The following is a 24,500-nucleotide window of genomic DNA, read 5'->3' as shown; positions in this document are numbered from 1 at the left end:
GCACAATAACCACAATCACACGGCCGAACTAGTTCGTCTTTGGAAAGTCTATAACACACCCATACTCTAAATACCCCTCCTCAGTCTCCTGATATAAGTCCGATCGAACATCTTTGTAGGACTGGGTAAAAGAGTGAGAAGGCACAGCATTTCCAGCGAAATCCGAATGAAGGAGGTACTTCTACAGGAGTGGAACAACATGGAATCCGAAGTGACTGAAAAACGGGTTCAATCCATGCCAGATAGACTGAAGGAGGTTATTCCAAAACGAGGGAAATAATAAATATACTGAAGAAAAACTACTGTGTAACAACCAATTCCTGACGTTTGTGTGCGTTGCCCAGGTGCTATGTGATGACAACAATTTGCTTTACGTCACACCGACACAGATAGGTCTTATGGCGACGATGGGACAGGAAAGGGCTGGGACTTAACTAAGGTACAGCACCAACATTTCCTTGGTATGAACATGGGAAACCACGCAAAACCGTCTTCAGGGCTGCCGACATTGGGGTTCGAACCCACAGTTTCCAGAATGCAAGCTCACAGCTGCGCGGCCCTAACCGCGCGGCCAACTCGCTCGATAAGAAAAGACACACTTTATTTTCCATGTTCAAGTGTGTTAACATAACTTTTTGGGGGGATATTCTTGTATTGCAGTGAGTGAAATATACCTACACTGACTGACAGACAGAGCAAATGCAACACCAAGGAGGAGTGGTTCGAAAGGGATGAAAGTTGGGGAAAAAACAGAGTCGGCACGGAAGAATAATTGATGTTTATTTCAAACCGATATGCAGGTTACACAATGCGCACGACATCGACTCAGTAGGATGTAGGACCACCGCGAGCGGCGATGCACGCAGAAACACGTCGAGGTACAGAGTCAATAAGAGTGCGGATGGTGTCCTGAGGGATGGTTCTCCATTCTCTGTCAACCATTTGCGACAGTTGGTCGTCCGTACGAGGCTGGGGCAGAGTTTGCAAACGGCGTCCAATGAGATCCCACACGTGTTCGATTGGTGAGAGATCCGGAGAGTACGCTGGCCACGGAAGCATCTGTACAGCTCGTAGAGCCTGTTGGGAGATGCGAGCAGTGTGTGGGCGGGCATTATCCTGCTGAAACAGAGCATTGGGCAGCCCCTGAAGGTACGGGAGTGCCACCGGCCGCAGCACATGCTGCACGTAGCGTGGGCATTTAACGTGCCTTGAATACGCACTAGAGGTGACGTGGAATCATACGCAATAGCGCCCCAAACCATGATGCCGCGTTGTCTAGCGGTAGGGCGCTCCACAGTTACTGCCGGATTTGACCTTTCTCCACGCCGACGCCACACTCGTCGGCGGTGACTATCACTGACAGAACAGAAGCGTGACTCATCGGAGAACACGACGTTCCGCCATTCCCTCATCCAAGTCGCTCTAGCCCGGCACCATGCCAGGCGTGCACGTCTATGCTGTGGAGTCAATGGTAGTCTTCTGAGCGGACGCCGGGAGTGCTCAGTGCAGGCCTCCTTCAACCAATCGACGGGAAATTGTTCTGGTCGATATTGGAACAGCCAGGGTGTCTTGCACATGCTGAAGAATGGCGGTTGACGTGGCGTGCGGGGCTGCCACCGCTTGGCGGCGGATGCGCCGATCCTTGCGTGCTGACGTCACTCGGGCTGCGCCTGGACTCCTCGGACGTGCCACATGTCCCTGCGCCAACCATCTTCGCCACAGGCGCTGCACCGTGGACACATCCCTATGGGTATCGGCTGCGATTTGACGAAGCGACCAACCTGCCCTTCTCAGAACGATCACCATACCCCTCGTAAAGTCGTCTGTCTGCTGGAAATGCCTCCGTTGACGGCGGCCTGGCATTCTTAGCTATACACGTGTCCTGTGGCACACGACAATACGTTCTACAATGACTGTCGGCTGAGAAATCACGGTACGAAGTGGGCCATTCGCCAACGCCGTGTCCCATTTATCATTCGCTACGTGCGCAGCACAGCGGCGCATTTCACATCATGAGCATAACTCAGTGACGTCAGTCTACCCTGCAATTGGCATAAAGTTCTGACCACTCCTTCTTGGTGTTGCATTTGCTCTGTCAGTCAGTGTAGTTACGTTGAATTCTGATTGTTTACCCTTAAGAGTTTGCATTATGGATGTCTATACATGTCTCTAGCCTCCGTGGTTCAGACGGCAGCGCGCCGGCCTCTTACCGCTGGATACCGTGGTTCAAATCCCGGTCACTCCATGTGAGGTTTGTGCTGGACAAAGCGGAGGCAGGACAGGTTTTTCTCCGGGTACTCCGGTTTTCCCTGTCATCTTTCATTCCAGCAACACTCTCCAATATCATTTAATTTCATTAATCATTCATTAATCATTGCTCCAGGGGAGTGCGACAGGCTTCGGCAGCCGGCACATTTCCCATCCTCACCGCTAGATGGGGGCTTCATTCATTCCATTCCTGACCCGGTCAAATGACTGGAAACAGGCTGTGGATTTTAATTTTCATACATGTCTCTGTGCCTATACATTAGTCCATCACTGTATATAGAGCAGGCCCTCCCGTGTAATGGGTGGGGTGGGGGATACAGTCGTATAAGGAATTTTTTATATAATGTAGTTATGTGTAAAGTTTTATAGTTAAGAGAAACATGTAAAGGCTATGTACTGTAGAATGAAAAGTCATTGTAAGGCTCTGTTGATATAATTCATCGCCGTTTTCAGCTTGCATGTTGACTATTGCAGGTAGAATATTTATGATGATTTTGAAGCTGACTGCCCAGTGCCGGTCAGCTAATTGAAGTGATAGAGACCTATCGGCTACGAACCGGTTCCTGGTGGCTGGGTGGGGTCACTGGCCGATGCAAGCAGCTAGTCGGGACGTACAGCTGTAATGTTTCCAGATAAAAGACAAGTTATTGTATTCCGTTATGTATTGATGTGAGACCTCCACCCTCTCAGAGATTCTCTTGCGCTCCTGTCGCTGTGATTTAGACCTTGTTCTCCTCACACGGAGGATTCAAATTCTTGTTGTTACTTTATATAAAGGTGATTGCTGCGGCTTCTTTCCCTATCCTAGCACATCTGTGTAAGTACAATTACAGTTTTCTCCGAATCCTTCAAAATTTTACCTCATACTTCGTTTTTATCTGCGGTAGATTCCCTGTCGATCCCGGGTTGGCACTTTTACCTGAGAAGTCACGTGGTGTTAGGAAGGACATCTGGCATTAAATCCCGACCAAGAGGGAATTTCTGCCAGTAAATCTTCAGTGAGTACCGCAGGTAAAAGGCAACAAAAATCTAAAGAAAAAAGTTCTCTTGTGATGATTTCTACAGACGATGATAAGCGATGGAAGGGACTTCTGTTTGGTTCAGAAATAATATTATTAATAATAATAATAATAATAATAATAATAATAATAATGCTCCTGTTTTACGTCCCACTAAGTACTTTTGACGGTTTCCGGATTTGCCGAGGTGCCGGAATTTTGTCGCGCAATTCTTTTGCGTGCCAGTAAATCTACCGACACGAGGCTGACGTATTTGAGGACCTTCAAATACTACCGGACTGAGCCAAGATCGAACCTGCCAAGTTGGGGTCAGAAGGCCAGCACCTCAGCCGTCTGAACCACTCAGCCCGGCTGGTTCAAAAAGTCTTTACTACAGAACCAAAACTTCTTACAACCAGTCCGAGAAAATAAACTTCCATGGAAGGTCCACTCCTTGACCGCCTTGTGGCGTAGTGATTAATGCTCGAATCCCGGCTCTGCCACGAAATGTTTTGTAAAATGGTATGAGGGCTGCAACGGGGTGCACTCAGTCTCGGGAGCTGAATTGAGTAGAGGGGGTATTCGATTCCTTTCTCAGTCATCCTCGAAATGGTTTTCCGTGGTTTCCTACTTCTCCTCCAGGCAAATGCCGGGATGGTACCTAACTTAAGCAGACGGACGCTTCCTTCCCTCTTCCTTGTATATACCTTCCAAACAATCTTCCCATCCCCCCCACAAGGCCCCTGTTCAGCATAGCAGGTGAGACCGCCTGGGAGTGGTACTGCTCCTCTCAAGTTTCATCCTCATAGCCCAAAATCTCACGCTCCAGGACACTGTCTTTTGGGTGGTAGAGGTGGGATCTCTCGCTGAATCCGAGAGAAAAACGAACCCTGGAGGGTAAACAGATGAAGAAAGGAAGGAAGGAAGGAAGGAAGGAAGGAAGGAAGGAAGGAAGGAAGGTCCACTCTTTGAGGAGACTGATACATGAAATGCGATTCAAGTGGAAGAGGTGTGCTAGCAACAGGGTAATAGTAATAGTATAATGTCCAAATATTGTAAATTGGCAGGCCAACTATTTAAGGAGCATCATCATTTTCCTTGCTCAAAACAGGAATATTGTTTGCATGCACGAGAGCTGGGTGGATAATAATGTTACATTTGGTAAATGTTAGCAGAATGAGAACATTCGTCGAATCGCAACCAAGAGAAGCTCTTCAAATAGGCTGACACTTGGAGCACAGCTAATCCACAGGGTATGTGGTTACCCTGGCCAGATGAATGCTACCGATTTTGAGAAGTGGCTGCTGAAAGTTTACTTCCTATTTTACACAAAGAGCGTGTTATACTAGTGGATAATGCCCCTTATCACGACATTCAAGTAAAGAAAATACCCTCTCAGTATGCTGTCAAATGAGACGTGATGGAATGGCTACATAAAAACATTATTCCGATTTCTGAACATATGAAGACATTTGAGTCAAAGTTAAGTACAGGGTGACCCAAAAGTTCGTTAACATTTGACGAGGCAATACTTCACGGAATATTGGAGGTAGAGAGGTAATAATTGACGCTCATGACTGGCATGACATGGGGTTCTATTGACACCTAAATAAAGTAAATAAATCTTCACTAAGAGTGCCTTTTCTAGTAACGCCAACATGCCGCGATAGCAGGCGCATCTGACGCCCTCTCTCACGACGACCGGGCGAGTTGGCCGTGCGGTTAGGGGCGCGCAGGTGTGAGCTCGCATCCGGGAGATAGTGGGTTCGAACCCCACTGTCGGCAGCCCTGAAGATGGTTTTCTGTGGTTTCCCATTTTCACACCAGGATAATGTTGGGACTGTACCTTAATTAAGGCCACGACCGCTTCCTTCCCTTTCCTAGGCCTTTCCTGACCCATCGTCGCCAAGACCTATCTGTGTCGGTGCAACATAAAGCAAATAGCAAAACTCTCTCGCAGCACAGTCGTAATGCATGTCACTCAGAGCGACGTTAAAATCCACGAGTGATTTCTTAAGACTACAGACATTCTGGTAGTAGATGCTAAGGCTGGTATTTACCTTCGGTCCTGTGTTCAGCTGGACATCGCCCAGCAACTGCTAGTAGTAGAATACTCAGCGTCAGGCTGGAGGTAGAAGTCTCACTGGCCGAATAACACACTATCCCAGTATTTTCCCAATGTCTGTCTGTTAGGTCATCAGCCCAGAGGCTGGTTGGATCCTCAAATAGCACCACCAAAGGTTATGCGGTTATAAGGAAACCGCAAAAACCAATGGCAGCACCAAAATGAGGCGTACTAGGCAAGACGAGGAGTGAGGTAGTTTGCCATTGCTTTCCTCACTGGGTCAGAAAGTGCTATTGCAGCACGACTGACCCTATGAGCAACACCTTTCATAACACTCAGATGCACTAGTCATGCTCTGAATGTCAATACTCAGCACCACCCATACCCCAGCAGCTTCCATATTGTCACACCCATGGATGAGACTGGGACTTCGGTGAAAGCTACACTTTACTCTGGCCTGTGCCAAGGGATGGATACAGAAGTATTGTATCCATCAAGAAATGGCAGCAGGCAAATTTTCCCAATATGTGTGGGCTTAAGAACCAATTAAATATGACTCAAAGGAAGACTACCGTACTGTTATTACCAGGATTCATAATTTCAATGTATCAGATGATTTATTCATTCCAGACTTCTGTACAGGCCTAACTATATTTCTTTCTGTAGTTTCAGAATACAATCGGCTCGTTAAAAGGATGGAAACCGTGAGACTTGGAATGTATGAGATATGCCAAATATTGTGAAATGAGTGTGACATGATATTTATTATTTCATGTTGCACAGTAGGTTTCTTGCTTGTCCACCAGCTTGACAAGACCAGTGTGATGTATCACTTAGTGTGATCTGCAGTGCCTATTAGCTCAATAAGAACAGTGATGTACGTAATTTATTGTTAGCTGTTAAATATTTTGTACTGTCTGAAGCCATCTCTTTTCAGTTTCTAGTCAGATAATTCATGCGTCAGGTTCTTCAGTCTGCTGCAACTAATTTTGAGTAATAAATTTATAAACTACTGTACCTGAAAAAGAAACAATCACCACCATCACCACCTGAAAAAAGAAAACATATGGTAACAGTATTGCAGTCTTTTTAAACATAGGAGAGATCACAATATGAAGATAAAGTTGGAATTCAAGAGGACAAATTGGGGCAAATATTTGTTTATAGGAAGAGGAGTTAGTGATTGGATTAGTTTACCTCGGGGGATGTTCAATAAATTTCCAAATTCTTTTCAATTATTTAAGAAAAGACTAGGTAAATAACAGATGCGGAATCTGCCACCTGGGCGACTGTCCTAAATGCAGGTCAGTGTTGACTGACTGACTGACTGATACTTAATAAAAAATTTAAAATGTTTAAATTTTCCAAGAATAATAGTTACCATATGTTTTCTTTTTCAGGTAGTTTATACATTTATTACTCAAAACATTAGTTTTGGCAGACTCAGACAGGAGAACCTAACAGTTATACATTTGCTATTAAATACAATTACTCTGGTTGCTACATAAGTTGGAGATCTAAAGTTTTAATCCAGAAATTGACAGTACCTTTTCTATGAGTGGATTTCTGCTGCTGAAGTTATTCATGTTCAGTCACTATTCTCTGTGCAGTTTCATCCAAGACTTTCAGAAAGTGTAGAAAACATTCTGTAGTCTTGGGATAATATCTGTGTTTTAAGTGCCAGACCCCAATCCTATGAATTCCAGATGCCTTATGATAGCACAAATGATAATTTTGTACACTTTATTATACACTGGCAGAAAAAACAACTGTATCACCATGACCTCTTGCATTCATTTTCACAGTTGTGCAAGGTTAGTAGCTGGCCATACAGACTTAAGTCAGACATCTTCTTATCTTGTCTCAGACATATTCTGTGGGAGAAAGGTCTAGGGATTGTGCTGGCCAGGGCAGTTGTCAATCACAGCAAAGAGCTCATCACGTAGCATCAGCAGTATGTCAACAAGCATTATCATCACCTGCCTGTCACAGGAATGGCAGCAGGATTGGTGAAACAATGTCCTGGATGTAGCAGGCACTGCTTAACGAACCTTCCACAAACATGAAATTATTGTGTCCCACAGCATGATGCCAGTTGGGTCCATACATTGGAGGTGAATACACTCTGGAAGATGACGCTCGCTAGGTTGATGTTGCACCCATAAACAGCCATCACTTGCATGAAGACAGAACTTGCTTTTATCATTCAACACAACAAAGCACCATTCCAATCTCCAGGCAATCCCTGGCCAATACCACAGGAGACATGTGCATGCTGTGATAGAAGAGGAAGCCTGACCAAAGGCTTCCTGCTGCAAGTAGACTGTTACCAGTAGTACATGTAAACATCTGTGGTGCCACACGTATTTGCATCTCAGTTGCAGATATGTTACGGTCTGCCAGTGATGCACTAACAATACGCTGATCTTGACATATATCAGTGATAAGTCGTCATCCTGAGCCTGTTCTATGGATGTAGACCTCTTCCACTGAATGCTGTTGATAACATTGCCTCACTACAGATGAATCATGACCAACATGTGCAGGAATCTGTTGATATGTCTATTCTGACTTGAAAAGTCGGATGATGCGAACCCTCTTGAATTGCTGTAATTGCACAAAGGGCACATAACTGTCTTCGAGGCATGGCTATAGCTTAACTGTTACACACGTAAACAATACTCAACCTTCCAGATGCATGGGATACTTTCTAGTGCACGACTGAACACGATGCATCTAAGTAAATGGTACAACGGCAATTGTTGGCCAATTTCCTTTAACTACAATTCTCCAGCATGCAGCTATTGTACCCAACTTGAATTTGACATCACTCTTTAAGGTGTTGCAGTTTTTTCTAGCAGTGTCCCAAGCTTCTGTACTATTAGTTGAAGTATGTTGGAGAGTAGGGAATTAAAAGAAATCCTTTGGTAAGCTAGGGAAAAAAAAAAGATAAAAGAGAGAACTTGCTACTATCCTAATTTTAATATAGGTTACCATGAAAGAAAATTACTAATGAACAATAAATTTCAGTTTTCTATTATTTTGATATCGGTGTAATCTCACTAGTACATATAACCAGCAGGGAATTGTTTGTACCAACCTTCACAGAGTGGTATAGAAAATTTAGTTAGGAGACTTGACCTAAAGTGGGTAAATTCTAAACATTAGTAAACTCCTTAAAGAAGGCAGAGCTGGGCCAAGTGGCTCACACGGTTGAGGCGCTGACCTTCTGACCTCAACTTGGCAGGTTTGATCCTGGCTCAAACCGGTGGTATTTAAAGGTGCTCAAATATGTCAGCCTCATGTGGGTAGATTTACTGGCACGCAAAAGGACTCCTGAGGGACCAAATTCCGGCACCTCAATGACTCTGCAAACTGTAAAAGTAGTTAGTGGGACATAAAGCCAACATTATTAAAGCAGGCAGATGAGTTATAATCTTATAATGTGACAAAACAGCTAATGTTGCAGCCAGTGCATTATTTCATGATATTTTGTGTTAAATATACCTCAGTTCTGAACTGAGATGCTGAGTGAGTAGACCGAGTCGGCTACATTCTCTTTGTATGACTTGTCTTTGATAGGTACGGCATTGAACTTTGACTAAAATAAATATGTATATGTTTCAGTACACCTTCATGCTGCTTCTTATCTTCTTACTGGAGGTTTTGGTTGGCATTTTGGCATATATCTATCAGGGCTATGTAAAGGACGAACTCTACCAGAATCTCAACTCCACATTTCTTGAAAGCTACAGTGTGGATGCAAGCCGTACCGCTGCCATTGACAGGATCCAGCAGGAGGTATGCTCTGTTAATGAGGCTCTCTCTCTAAAAGTTCATGGTTTATTTCCAGGTAGTCATAGTATGGACAATTCTTATTTTCACAAAAATATTTGTGCCTTATCTTATTTTGAGATATTAGCACCGCTCAGTGCTGAAAGTGATTACAAGTACTACAGTAGTCTGCTTAAATAAAGTCATGTGAGCTTTTCAATGTTCCCAAATCCTAAGTTGTCTCCTGCTGTGGCAAAACAATCAGTTTAAGATAGTCTCAACCTTTTCCTCATCCTTCTCATGGTTGTTCACGTAAACTAAAGGCAGAAATGGCAGTGGTGCTCTCTTATGTGTCAGACCATTCTTGAAATTAACTGACAAAAACTACATACTGACCTGTAGCTCAGGAGGCTGTGATTAAGTCCTTGCTGGACACCACTGTTTGGTGGGAGAGGGAAGTGGCAGACAGTGCACTATTAATAACAGCATATCTGAGGACTTTCTTTTATATATAAGTGCCCCCACTGCAAACTTGTCTTCCTAGCCAGTACAATGGCATAGCACACTTTCTTGCGCCCTCCCCTATTGCAAAATATCTGCAGGGTGTCCCTGGGTCCCGCTGTACCTTAAATAAGATAAAACTATTACTGGATGGAAACACACGAAATCACAAAAGTATTACTAACGCTAAGCATGCACTTCAATATATGAAAGCCAATAATAATGATTTTAATAATAGTTTCACTTTTAATAATAATAATAATAATAATAATAATAATAATAATAATAATAATAATAATAATAATTCTATAATACCATGATATAATCATTTAGCATACAAAAACGAGAAACATCTTTCATACTGACGCAAGTGTAATAGACTGATATAACTTGAAAACAATATTCTTTAACCCATTGGTAAATAATGCCAATATCGAGCTCAAATTATTATTATTATTATTATTATTATTATTATTATTATTATTATTATTATTATTATTATTATTATTATTATCATTACGATTTGTGAGGTGATGTCATGAAACATGTGCTGTATATATATTAATATGAGTTTAATCAATGTAAGATCCCATAATAAATAGTATGTAATTTATTATTACTTGTACCTATATAAACGATGTATAACCCACTACAATATTGTGCAACACACTGTAATATCCAGAATGGCGTATCTTTGACACTAGATGGCTGAACAAAGTTCTTTACATTTAGGCTATTAGGCACTCTAGAATTTATGAGAAGATATGTTGTGAAATGTCCTTCTAGAAGCCTGGCCAGGCACATACAGTCGGACAGTAAAGTCTTTATATGCCCTAAAAATAACACTTCAAGAGACAAAAGAAATCGATGTATTCACTTTCTATGTCATAAACAGACATGTTACAAACTGAAATACAACATATATACTGCATAATTAATAATAGTTCCATATACTGACATCTTGAGCATTCAAATGAAACACCGGTTAGGTACAAAAGTCAACATACACTGTGATGTTGTTCACTTTCATGCATGATTTAATATTTTGTATTGCTGCCTTTTGCTTCGATCACAGCTTCCAAACGTCGAGGCATAGATTCTGCCAACATTTTTGTGTCCACAAATAAAAAGTTACTCCACTCTTTCACTAAGGCCGCTTTCAGTTCATCTTTGCTTTTGCTGCTGTATTTTTTTATTGTTCGCTTTAATTCTCCCCAAATATGTTCAATTGGGTTGATATCTGGTGACTAGGGAGGCAAATGCAACTGTTTGGGTACATTGTAAAGTAGCCATTCTTTTACGATAATGGCCGTATGCTTGGGGACATTGTCTTGCTGAAACACCCAGCCTGTTCCTAGTCCCAGTTTCACTGCAGATCGTTTAAAATTCTCCCTTAAGATGGTGAGATACTTCCATTTATCCATAATGCCCTCAATAAATACTAATTCCCAACCCCAGCTCCAGACATGCAACCCCACAAAAGAAGATTTCCACCACCATGCTTCACGCATGGAACAAGATGTTTCTTCTTTAAACTTTCATTCCTCTTTCACCCCACTTTTTGTTTTCCAGCACACTGGAAGATGTCAAACTTACTCTCATCCATGAAAAGCACTGTATTCCAAAATATGGAATATTTACTTCGGCGCAGAGTTGCAAATTCTAGGCACTTCTGTTCATTTACATTGCTTATGAATGGTTTCTTCCTTGCTGTTCTACTGTCAAACTCATGATTGTGCAGAAGTCTTCGTACTGTGATGGGGTGAACAATATTGCCACTAGTATTTGCGACATCTGCAGCCAACTCCGTAGCTGTAATTCTGGGATCGGCGTTCACTTTTCTAATGATATGTCAGCGCTCCCTGTTAGTTCATTTTGGTGGTCGTCCACATCTAGCTTTGTTTTCTACATATCCTCAATCATTGTAGTTTCTTACTATGATTTGGACAATTGCATGGCTCCTTCTAACAATTTCCCCAAATTTTCCCAGTGAAAAGGCCTTTTTACTGAGCTCAATGATATTTTTCTTCACCTCCTGTGGTATTTCAGTTCTTTTTGGGTCTATGTTACACGATCAAATTCTGTATTGCAATTCTGTATCAACAAACCGCACCACTTTCACTGTGTTCACTGCAACATCTCTCCTTCAGCTGATGACAGACTCGGAGTGTATGTTGACTTCTGTACCACAGTAAATACACACTGTTGCATCTATCATGCTTGTTGTGCATGATACTGTTCTGACGACCTTGGTTTATGTTGTTGTGGACGTGGACACGGACATAGAGTTGCATGTACACCTCTGTGCATCCAGGGTTATAGACAAAATGCTACAATATGGGGGTGTATGTAGTCTTTAGTGTCCCCCTGTATATAAGGAGGCAGTCATGATGGTGGAGTGGAGTTATTGTTTAGTTGGAGTTGTTTTGATGAGAAGTGTGTAGAAGTCGTGTTTGATGTATGTGAATTGGTTTTGTTGAGTTTGTAGTTGACATGCCTCTGGTGCAGTCTTCTTCTCATTTTTTGTGATAGGCAGTTGTTCAAAATGGTGGTTTGTTGATGTGTGTGACAAATGTATAACAGTTTGTAAATAAAATTAGGGTATACAACTGACAGCATTTTGTGTGCTACTTTGTGAATACATCAATACTGGGCAGTGAACAACCTCTCCCTTCTTGCGATTCTGCAGGTGAACTCATCCACCAAGGTATCTATTAGTATGGAAATTGACTGAGTGCAAACATGAAATGTAGATTCATCAGTCACCTCTGATGTGCACTGATAGGGAATTTGCTACCTGGGTGACAGCTTTAAATGCAGATCGGTTGTGATTGATTGATTGCCATTTGATTTTCATGTTCTGTCCAATTCAATTCTAATCATAATCAAAGCAGTCACTGATCTACATGTATGGTTCTCAATGAGTTTTAATTTATCAAAAGACCTTTCTACCATAGCCAATGTCACTGGAAGTTATAGGAATAATTTCAGCGCCACTGATGTATCCAAACACTCAAGATAATCAAGTGATTCTGAATTATTATTTAATCTGTTAAATCCTTTACTGAGGAACTTTGCTGAAGACAATTTCTTTCATGAGAACTTCGTGAATTGTCAACAACTCATGGGGTAAGTTGGTTAGAAAAGTCATCTGTATTCAGGACATAATGCAGTTGAAAACATTCGTCATCACCTTTTTCAGTCAGATTAGCAGATCAAATTTGCGGAGGACTGTTAATAAACTTGTAAATATGATTCTCAGCTGGTTAAGCAAAAAACAGAAAACTTAAAATGTTGGTCTGGATCATCAAGTTGTTCCTCTTGAAAAAATTCTTTACAAAAATCCTTTACTTTTACACTGTGGCTTCTTTAAAAATGAATACTCCATTTCCCATAAGTCTGCCATAATTTTTGCCCCTTCAAACACTTTATCAAAAGAGTTTCTTAATGTAGAATGTGAGCTTATTGCTCCATCAAGAAATTTAGAAGTATTTTCATTGGTGATTGCAAAGTCCCAGATGTAATTTTAGTGGTCCTCAGTATTTTGTGTTGAACAACTTTGTGAAGGACAAATTCAAATGTTTCCAACTGTTTAAGTAAATGGCCACATTTTGTTCATCAAATTTCTTAGACATGCAACACATCACACTTATGGCATTCATTATATCCATATAGTGATAATGAATTGCTGATAGTGCATTGTGGGTTGACAATCACCTTATTGGACAGTCTCTTTAGTGTTGGAGCTTTTCTTTTATTTTCAAGATGTTTCCACCTCATAATACTTCTTTTCTTTTTTGTTATTTGCTTTACGTCACACCGACACAGATAGGTCTTATGGCGACGATGGGATAGGAAAGGCCTAGGAATGGGAAGGAAGCGGCCGTGGCTTTCATTAAGGTACAGCCCCAGCATTTGCCTGGTGTAAAAATGGGAAACCATGGCAAACCATCTTCAGGGGTGCCGACAGTGGGGTTTGAACCTACTATCTCCCAGATGCGAGCTCACAGCAGCCCCCTCCTAACCGCACGGCCAACTCGCCCGGTCCTCATAATACTTAAGCTAATAAAGTCATACAGTCTCAAGTAATGAATTATTTTTAATAATTTTAATAAGACATGAAAGCATACTACATCAGTCTTTTAATGTGAATCAAGGTTTTTTTCAAAAGAATATTCTGTTGATGAATTACCATTGTGTATATAATATAATTTTTAATATTTATAGCTGAGAAAGGTTCAAAAAAACTGAAAAATGTACTCTTATAGTTTTAAACATGACAGATTCTCAATTTTCAGGTCATAAATTTGAAATGTGATTGTCCTGAAAAGGTGGAAAATTCAATATATTTTCTATAAAATTCTGTATAAGTTGTACTGTCTCCCAAGGCAAGTATAAATTGAGACAAAGAATCTTAGCAGTGTCTAGGACCAAGTTTAAATTATAAGCTGCACAATGAACATAATGCACAGTTTTCTCTAGATGTTTAATTCTTTCTTGAACCACTGAAAACATTCATCACATTGTAGCCTTGACCCCAACACTGTTTTATTGAAATTTCCTTTTCTACCAAGAAATAGAGCACTTCATTCACTATTCCTTGTGCATTTTCATCCAAGATATTCAGGAAGTCCAGAAAAATTAATTTTTTTGATAGCATTGAACTACAATTTATATCATATTTTTTGACTACATATCAAAAAATTAAACTTTATTGGTTATCTTTCATCACATCTTGAGAGGAGAGAATACAAAGATAATTCTAGAGATCTGATATTACTATTTTTTCAATCTGTGATAATGGCATGACAATTAATTTGTTCCATATTTCAGAGCTTAAATAAGTAGTTTTCTTTTCATTTCCCTTGCACATTAAGCAGGATAAAACTGAATCATACCTACTTACAAGTTCAGTGACAGAAAGAAAATTTCTATGTTGACTCTCATCCAATTTCTCCTGATGACCTCTAAATGGCATGTTACATATATCTAGAGTAAGTGTTACATCAATAATCCGTTTCAGTAATTCCTTCCAACTTGATTTATTCTTCAATTCAGAATCCAAGTGATCTCCATTACCATTAGTCAAATTTTGTAAAGTACCAGTATTTTTACATTTTCACACTTTTCAAAATACTTCTTATAGCATGTTTTTAAAAAAATCTCATTTCCTTATTTGGTGCAAATATCCTGTCTTTTCATAATACTATATTGTAGTATCCATATTGAACCTATGATTACTGTGGTTTAAAATCCAATAATAAAAATATTACAAATTACAAACAGTGCATGCCTTCACCCCTCCCTAAGATGATTGCCATATGCTCTGTAGCGGACAAAACACTATTGGGCATTTGCAGTATAGTAGCTGACTTCATGCTAATGTTTCCAGCTGTTTTGTTTGTAAAGAAATAAACAGTCTGAAACTTCTTCTTTCAGCGCTGTTTTGGGTCACAGCCACAAGTTTTGACGTAGAATACCTACTGTACCGTGTGATGGGTATTATTGAAATAAAGTATGAAGTCAATATAGGTTTGAAATTTTTCCACCACTGGTGCAGTAGTTGTGCTGGGCTGTAGCTCTAGTAGTGCAGAACTTTCTTCAAGATGTTCGAGCACCGTCATTTTGAGACGCTCATGATAAGCCTTTTAACTCCCAGCATTGGAGATCTTGGACATTGTGGAATTCTAACAAGGCGCTCTATCCTCTCTAATGTGTTTTTAAGAACCTTGAAGCCATTTATTATCTATATGTCACATGATTTTGTGGGGAAAAAAACCAATGTTTTTTTCACTTCTTTGCACCACATTTTTCTCAAATCTTCACTATTTGACTTTTTTTTGCTCTATATGTGCTGAGATGAATCAAATGACACCGCACACAACATGCTACCCTCCCGGAGTAAAGAGCTACACTAATAATTTATTGTTGGCTACGTGGAATGCTGATTCTAGTACCTTAAGCTGGCAGCCCTATTGCATCACCTGTATATATCATACCGGGATTAGACTCTCGTTTCTGGGTACATTGGTTCTTTCTATTTACAATTAGGCGTTGGGTGCTGTCATTTACATATTTTCTAGAAGTTTTGATTTTAAAACTCATGTTTTTGTAACGCTTACTGGCCTAAGTACGGTTCCGAAAATACAGATGTATTCTATACCAAAATATTGAATTTTCTTCAAGACGGCCATATTTTGTTGAAAATGCAGTTCATTGCTGTAATATCTGTTTATAGCATTAATTTGCAGTAATGGATGGAATTGGCCTCAAAGGGAGTAAAATTATGACAAGATGTAAAGTGAAAAATCAAGCTTTTTATTTTCACCAAGTTTATCACAGTTGCATTATTTTCATGGGTCTGTGGATTATTACCAGTATTATATGTAATTCTACCCAATTTTTTGTTTTACTTTTGACCACAAAAAAATCATTTTGATAACATTTCACTGAGAAACACTTCTGGATTATTTTTGCATGTATTAAATATTCTTAATATGCATATAAATACTGAGGTAAGAAAGCTAATAGGAGAAAAAGCTTAATATAGGAAACAAATACAAAGCAGCAACTTACTGTGTAAACCACATGTTGATTGAGTACACTTAAGAAAAAAACATAGGTCTATAATATTTCGTTAGAGCCTTCATCAGTGTAATGTGTTTGTACATTGTAAGTGTCTGCTCTCCATCTGCTTAATTTAAATGTAGGTACTGTTTTAAATCTATGTCTTTTACATTTTTTTTGCAAACTTAACTCTGAATTTGTCATATACCGTACATTTTTAGTATTCAAGACTAAAAACTGCAGATAATATTCATTTTTTCACCATTATAGGGTTGATTATCCCCTTGTTTTGTCTGTTAAAACAACAATAGCATCATATCTCTTCAGTATTAGAGGGTGGATTCTATTTACCACATAAATAAAAAGAGAAACTTCTGTAATATACATTTCCAATTTACTTCCAGTTCAAGTGCTGTGGAGCAATACGTTTTGAAGACTGGGAAGGAAGTCACTGGCGGCTGGGCCCTCCACTGAAGCCATCTCAAAGTGTTCCAGATTCATGCTGTAAAACTACAAGCGAAGGATGTGGAAAGAGGAACCACCCCAGCAATATTTATTACACTGTAAGTAATCAGAATAAAGTAAGTGAATTTAGATGTGCTGTTCTTCATGTTCGGAACAACAATGTTATATATGATTAATCAAGTATACTTCTTAGTGGTATCAAGGAGAATCTTGATCTGGAAGCTTTAATGGCTTAGAGAAGGGTTTGGGAGGCTTAGGTCAGTGCTGTAGTACACATCTGCTGTAGATTTAATTCAAGTTTGTTTCCCGGCGTTTGGAGTCCATATACCAAAATATTTGGTAGAGCATCTATAGATGGAAATAGAAACAGTTCCATGCTTCACAGAAATGTAGGAACTGGATATTTGAAAACTTATCCAATGTTAGAAGTAACCTTCATTCTGAATCCTTTTCTGCAATTTCACACAGTAATAACCCACTTTTAAATTCTCCTACTCCCATAAAAGGTAGCTTAAGACTTCTTTATCTTAACAACATCTACAAAAAGCAATCAAGCTAGTGTACAATTTTACATCACTCTTGATTTCGTAATCATATTCACAGGCTTCTAATTTTTAGTGAAACAAGGATGTGACTTCTTGTTTCAGAATTCCTATATGCATTGACGGGATTTGAACTATAAACATTTTGGTGATATTTATTGATCATTATAAAACGTGAGGACCATTTTATATCCAAACACCACTCAACATCTCCACTACATGCTTTATTAATTAAGAATCACACTAGTACAAACTAAATCAGAACAGCTGACTGAAAATAAAAATAAATTACAATATATGTCTATGATATAAGGTAAACAAAGTCATGGAATCTACAAGAATTATACAGTACCATTGAATCTTAACATTCCCCTCTAAATGGTATTTGACTGACATGAATACATTTAACATCTGAACAAACAAAAATGTATCATAAAGCTCTCAGATATTACAGGATTCATTGGTTTGGTTAGTACATCAGTCAGCTGCTTTTGTGTTTGACCATACTTTATAGATACATTATTATTTTCTACTTGATGCTTAACATAATTGTACTTAATATGTAAATGTTTTACACATTTTTACTCAGGATTATTAACTATCTTAATTGTGCTTTGATTCTCTTCAAAATAGTAATACAACCTGTATTAACATTTAAATCAAGTAAAATCTTTTTGAGAAACGTAGGTTTTTCAGAAGCTTGTCATAAAGAAATCAACTCTTCTTCAGCAGTATCTGTAAGGGCCGGCCTCCCTATTTAAGGCAGGCCGAACAAACTTCAGTGGTTCATTTTGGTTCAGTTTGAAGTTGAGGAGTCTGTGTGTGTGAATTTGGAACCAGAATCGAATCTTTTTCTAATTGAAAGTGAAGAGTGGCATCATGCAGGGCATTAACAAACTGGTTGAGGGGCAGCTCAAGGAAATCCCCCAGTTTGTGGAATCTGGAGTTTGAGACCTGACAGAGGAAGCAAGTGGCTGAAGCAGAGGGATGAGAGCCCTGAAAACCCCAACAGAGTCCACCGGCAGTGATGGGTGCTCCAGCATCATGAAGGTGTAACCCTTATGCTACAACGGGACCACTTCCTGGAGAAAGTTCGGGACCCAGTTCCAGACCAACTACATGCACAATGGACGGATGTCAGAGAAGAGAGCTAGACACCTTCCCCCCGGACTACATGGACAGGCAGCGGAAGTACTACACAGCTTCCTGATGGGTACTACCTGTCGTAATCTATAATCTTCATTTCCGTATTGACAAATTGCACAATTAAAAATAGGAGAGGATTTCCACCAATCAATACTTATTTATTGCATATATTAAGCTACAGGACCGGTTTCGACCTCATATACAAGGTCATCTTCAGCTGAACCATACATACATATTTATATAATGAAGCTTTGATTAAGATTGTGTTGCTGAAGGAATGCTATATGATGATGATGTACATTTAGTCACATACAAATGGGGCATGTCTTAGCGTGAACTGGCGTATATGTCATTATGTACAATATTGCAACTGTATGTCTAAAATATTATGTTGAAGGTCTTAAAATTAGTGTATAAAACATATCTTTACTTAAACTAACTTATGTATATATACATATATATATATATATATATATATGTACAAGATAAATACAATATATAAAAGCACTTCATGCATATGAACATTCGTTTTTGCTTGTTGGTCAATACATCGACTAACTTCCGTATTTAAGTCTTATTTACAGTTGTACACTTCAGCTGCTATTCTTGGAGTTTATAAGATTGCATGGGTAAAAGATTTTGTCTTCATGTGTATATGTGGGATAAAACACTTTCCAATTTTAAAAAAAGTGCCAAATGTATGGATGAAATTCAACTAAAATATGTTCAGCTCTGCTCTGTGTGTTGCCTTTTTATTGGGACCAAATCATGTTATCTTATAAACTCCAAGAATAGCAGCTGAAGTGTACAACTCTAAATAAGACTTAAATACGGAAGTTAGTCGATGTATTGACCAACAAGCAAGAACGAATGTTCATATGCATGAAGTGCTTTTATATATTGTATTTATCTTGTACATATATATATATATATATAAGTTAGTTAGAGTAAAGATATGTTTTATACACTAATTTTAAGACCTTCAACATAATATTTTAGACATACAGTTGCAATATTGTTCATAATGACATATACGCCAGTTCACGCTAAGACATGCCCCATTTGTATGTGACTAAATGTACATCATCATCATATCGCATTCCTTCAACAACACAATCTTAATCAAAGCTTCATTATATAAATATGTATGTATGGTTCAGCTGAAGATGACCTTGTATATGAGGTCGAAACCGGTCCTGTAGCTTAATATATGCAATAAATAAGTATTGATTGGTGGGTACCACCTGTAACGAGACTGTGGGAATGCTCGATAGACACTACAGTGACACCGGCTGACAGCCAATTACCATGTCCAGCTACAGGAAAAGACCCAGTGTGCTGATGAAATGCCATGGAAATTCGCTGCTAAGGTCAAGCGACGCCCATGTGACTATGGATGGGCCTCCCCGGGATCACCCCCAGTATTAGGCAGCCAGCACCTTCTTCGATGGGCTCCGTGACACAGTGATCCATCAAGGGTTGATGCTTGGCAGGGAGCATAACTTCAAGAGGGCTATGACAATCACCTGAAGGATGGAGACAGCGATGGCAATGGCACGGCTGGAGGGATCTCCACAACAAGACAACCTGCTCATGGAGCCCAAACCAACGACACTAAAATGAGGATCCTACTTGGTAGGGACACTTGTTCTGGCACGAAGCTGCATTACATGTGATAAAATTCACTTTTGGGTCTGTATTGAAAATATTTGTATTAAATAACACTTGTATGTTTTATTATTTTGATAAGGACAATGTCCTAATTTTTAAGATTATATTGCATTGAATAGGTGGATGAATAATAAAACATACAAGTGTTATTTAATAATGAAGCTGCATGCTGGTACAAATGCCAAATTCGTCACTGTGGAATCAGTGGAGACCCAGAAGGACTGAGCTTGGGATGTGTGAGCCAGTCACGTACATTGTGCCAGTGGATAGTGAAGACATATGGAAGCAGATGGAGGTGCGGATGTGGGGAAAGTCACTGGAGCTTCGGTTGCCACACAAGGGCCTCTGACAAGTCATCAGCAGGATCAAAGACGTCACCCACAAGACCCAGTGAACTCCCCTGTGGGAGGACGATTCTACATATCGATTGTCTGGAGCCGTATTGTACAGCATCTTGCCCCAAGTTGCTTTATGGAAAGAGCAATGTGAAGGTGTCCACCATTTTATTTTAAGTGGTAGTGAGCATGGCCCCAGCAGCGAGTGACGTCCCGAATTAGGACCCCACTTGCTTGCCACACAGCAACCAGTCTGGAATGAATCAGGCACACAAGGCCAGCCCTCACTGTCACCGCTCCGTTATTTTGCTCAGGTCTCTTGATGGTGGGAGAAAGAAGTACCAGATCATTCGGAATCGAGAGGACTCTGGGGAAACTTCCCCTTTTGCAAAGTATATGGAAGGGTCATCCTCCCTATTAACAGCAGGCTGGATGAGCTTCAATGGTTCAGTTCTGTCAGTCAGTTCAGTTTGGTTCAGTTTGAGTTGAGGAGTCAGCCTGTGTGTGTCAGTCTATATGAGAGGTCCAGTTTGGTTCAGTTTGAGTTGAGGAATCAGTACGATGAAAGCAGTTCTGTCTGTGAAGTGAGTGTTTGTTCTGTTCTGACTGTTGTTGAGGAGTTGTTTCTCTCATGTCCAGTAGCCGTTAGTGAACATTCATGTCTCAGATGCAGCATGAGAGAGGTCGGCAAGGGACGGTGAACATAGTCTGTTGTGAGTGTATGGACAGTGTACAACATACAGGACTATGAGACTGTGTTGTGTGTAAGCTATGAATTAACTGTGCAACTGACTTCGAGTATAAATGACAGTAGTGGAAGAGTGTGTAATGTGGTTCTTTTAGTTTGTAAGTAGTAAAGTGTGGCCGAGCTAGTGAGAGCACAGAGAGCACATACAGGTGTCATTCTGTGTACTGTGTAGTATAAGTTTTGTTCTGGTATGTCTGTGTAGTGTTTAAGCAATTAGTAGTAATTAATAAATATTAAAATTTAACATTACCAGTGTTAATGTGTTTATTTACTATCCCCACTACATTACTGTACCATTACAGTAGAATATCTTGTTGAAGGTCTTTTCGCTATGGTCCTGCAGTAGAACATTTTTTGAAGATATTTGGAGTAGTATACAGCAGGACATTTTGTTGAAGATATTTGTGACATACAGTAGAGCATTCTACATATACCAGTAATATATAAGGTCCAGTGAGCACATAAAACCCAGTTTGTTTTCAATTATTCAAAAGGATGTGGTCTAATCATTTTGTATTCAAATAATTCCTGTAATGTGTGCTGTTGAAAGCATGTTTAAAGAGGCATCATGTAAAATCTCAATACTTTTTTGGGAAAGTAAATGCCCGGTAGCTACTGACTTGAGAATTATGAATCCCAGAAAATTCATACTGATCTGATACTATATGGCATAGTAACCCCCAGCTCAAGATTCCAAAATTAATAGTAACAAGTTCTAAAATAACATTGGCAAATTGTATCCCTATGGTCAGAATTACTCTCCGGACCACTCAGACGTAATTCATAGATTATGAATTGGCATTTTAATATTGGAACAAGACCATGTAGTATAACTTAAGGGGAGTATCAAAGGCCTATCCTGATAATGTTAAATTTAACAGATTTACATCCCATTTTCTCTAGAACTGTCCAAGGCAATAAAATGAAATTTTGGTAGGATGTAGATTCATATCTAATACATTTACTGATCTATTTTCTTGGTTCTACCTTTATTAGAAATTATGATATGGATTTTTTGATTCAGGTTCTTAGATCTTAAAATTTATTTATATAAAATATATATTTATGAACAAACTGTGTGTGGTATCCCTACCATTGTAGATCCATGTAAAAACAATAATACTGTTAATGAGAGATAAATATTTCAGTGCTCTGCCATAAGTAGTTTCTGAAAAATGGGGAAAATTCTCAGAAATCAAACTTGAAAGTGTAATGCCACTTACAAGACATGGATGCTAAGATGTTTCTTACCACAAAACACCAGATATGATGTAATATCATAGTAACCAATGTAGCAAACTTATGCAGCAGGATATTTACTATAAATCAGCATAAATTACCACCTTCAAGAGCAAATAGGTCCCGAGATATCTTGTCTTAACTGAACAAGTGCTCACGAAATCTGGAGAAATGGCTTGTGCAGTAACATATTAAGAAATCTATATATATATGAATACTTAGTCATCCAGAATCAATGACACATACATCAAATTAAAGAAACTCCCAAATAATAATTTTCCATAAAAGCTAAAAATCAAAATTTTTTACCATTTACCATTTTTTGCACTTCCCTTAAATAATTAATACTGGGTGTTTTCACTGCAGATGGCCCTGCAGAAATGTATGATAGCACTGGACATTGACAATGTGGCATTCACAAACAGGATGACACTCAAGAACACATTAGATGACATAGTCAAAGAGAACATGACCTTCAAGAGTGATATATATAATGAAACCTCGATAATATGCACCCGCTTAATACATTGTCCTGCTTAACGTGTACTTTTTCTCAGGTCCCTGCAGATCTTGTGTGTAAAACCTTTAAAAATTACCCCGCATATTGTGCTTGAATTCTGCCTATTACACTTTATTCGTGGAATGATGTTAATTCATTTTCAGCAATCCTTGGAAGAAAAGTTCAAATTTGCATTGCTTGTCCATAAGGTCATTAACCTTTGCAGTACTCTATCCTCTACTTGCTGGTTTTGTAAAGTTATATTCCAGTTACCCTTTTACAGAACGATATTGTGACTGCTGTTTTGTTACCCTTCCCCCTCACATTCACATTCCTTAGTTCTGGAAAATTTTCCTTCCTAGTCTTATGTTGTCATTGGTGTACTGTGGTGTCTGTGTGATTAAAAGTAGTGTTGAATGAAAAGCACTTTCTTTGTCAGATATTTTAGAAATCTTAAGGACACATGATGAAAACACCATTCTTAATCAGGATAAACTGACTGATACATCAGTCATCCCAGTAAGAAAGACGAGTGCAAATTCACAATTAAATTTTGTTGAGAATGTTGTTTATTGTTCGGGTTCTTGAACGAGACAGACTGCGATTGAGTTTTTCTCGTAACAATTAAGCATTTTCTTAGGTCTAGTGTTGTAAAACATAAATACTCTATATATTATCTTGGCATACGCTACATGCAGTTTTTACAATATTGTTTATATACTGTTTCCAAAATAATTCTAAAAATATTGAACATGTTTTGTAACTGTTATACAGTAGATGTGCGGTTGTCTTCTGCTTAATACATGGTTAACATGCAATCCCTTGAAGAGTGTTTTAATGGGGTTTTTCTGTATACATTGCAGCCATTTGGCAGTAAAAACACAAAACTCCTCAGGGTGAGGTGCATTTGTATCACTATCACGTGATGGAAGGGACAAGGTAATATATAGATGTGCCAGAGATTTCAAACATGTTCAGTACCAACATTTCACTTAAAAATATGAGCTTTGAGTACCTAACCTCCTTGTAAGCAAAATCTTGACACTGACATGGAAATAAAGATAGAGAAATGGAACTAAATCAATTTTTAAAATCTTAGAATAAATTTCAAATCAACTGAATATAATCTTGACATTGGTTTCACGTCAAATTCCCAAATTAACATTACTTCTTCCCAAAGTTCAACTTTAAACATAAATAATAATTATTATCTTGTTGTTGGAAAATTATACACTCATTTATTGTCGTATAAATTTGTTATTCACTTAAATCTATTAACTTGAATTTCATGAATTTTAGAATTATGTGGCAATATTTATGATTTTTATGACAAGATGACCAAACAATTTATGAAGTTAACTTTACATTTGTTGTTTCTATTGGAACATGTACAATTATCCTTTACTCTTGGCCATAAATACATTATCAATCCACAATGTCCCTATAAACTATCTTCAGTTTGGCATTCCACTCTTATTTTAACTTAATACGTTACGTGTTCAATTAATACATTAATAAAGTTCTTGTGTCTCTGAAAACCATAAAAGTAGTTAGTGGAACATAAAGCCAATAACATTAGTATTAATAAAATTCTTGTTAGATATTTTATTTAAAACAATTAAACTATGCTTTGATTTCAAAATATGCATCACCTTTGTAACATCTTACACTCAAACGATAAA

The 24,500-nt window shown here is 38.9% G+C and overlaps 1 protein-coding gene across 3 annotated transcripts in view; it reads left to right on the top strand.

Moving 5' to 3' along the window:
* LOC136863234 (CD151 antigen) overlaps positions 1-24,500 on the top strand; it is a 438,193-nt gene that overhangs the window by 407,937 nt on the left and 5,756 nt on the right. For all 3 annotated transcript variants that reach the window (XM_067139609.2, XM_067139612.2, XM_067139611.2), the window contains exons 4-5: positions 8,959-9,132; positions 16,578-16,736. In XM_067139609.2, coding sequence (XP_066995710.1) covers positions 8,959-9,132; positions 16,578-16,736 — 333 coding nt within the window. The remainder of the gene's footprint in view (positions 1-8,958; positions 9,133-16,577; positions 16,737-24,500) is intronic.

This window comes from Anabrus simplex, chromosome 2 (assembly GCF_040414725.1).
Source record: "Anabrus simplex isolate iqAnaSimp1 chromosome 2, ASM4041472v1, whole genome shotgun sequence".
NCBI lineage: Eukaryota > Metazoa > Arthropoda > Insecta > Orthoptera > Tettigoniidae > Anabrus > Anabrus simplex.
This window is presented reverse-complemented; position numbering and strand designations above follow the sequence as displayed.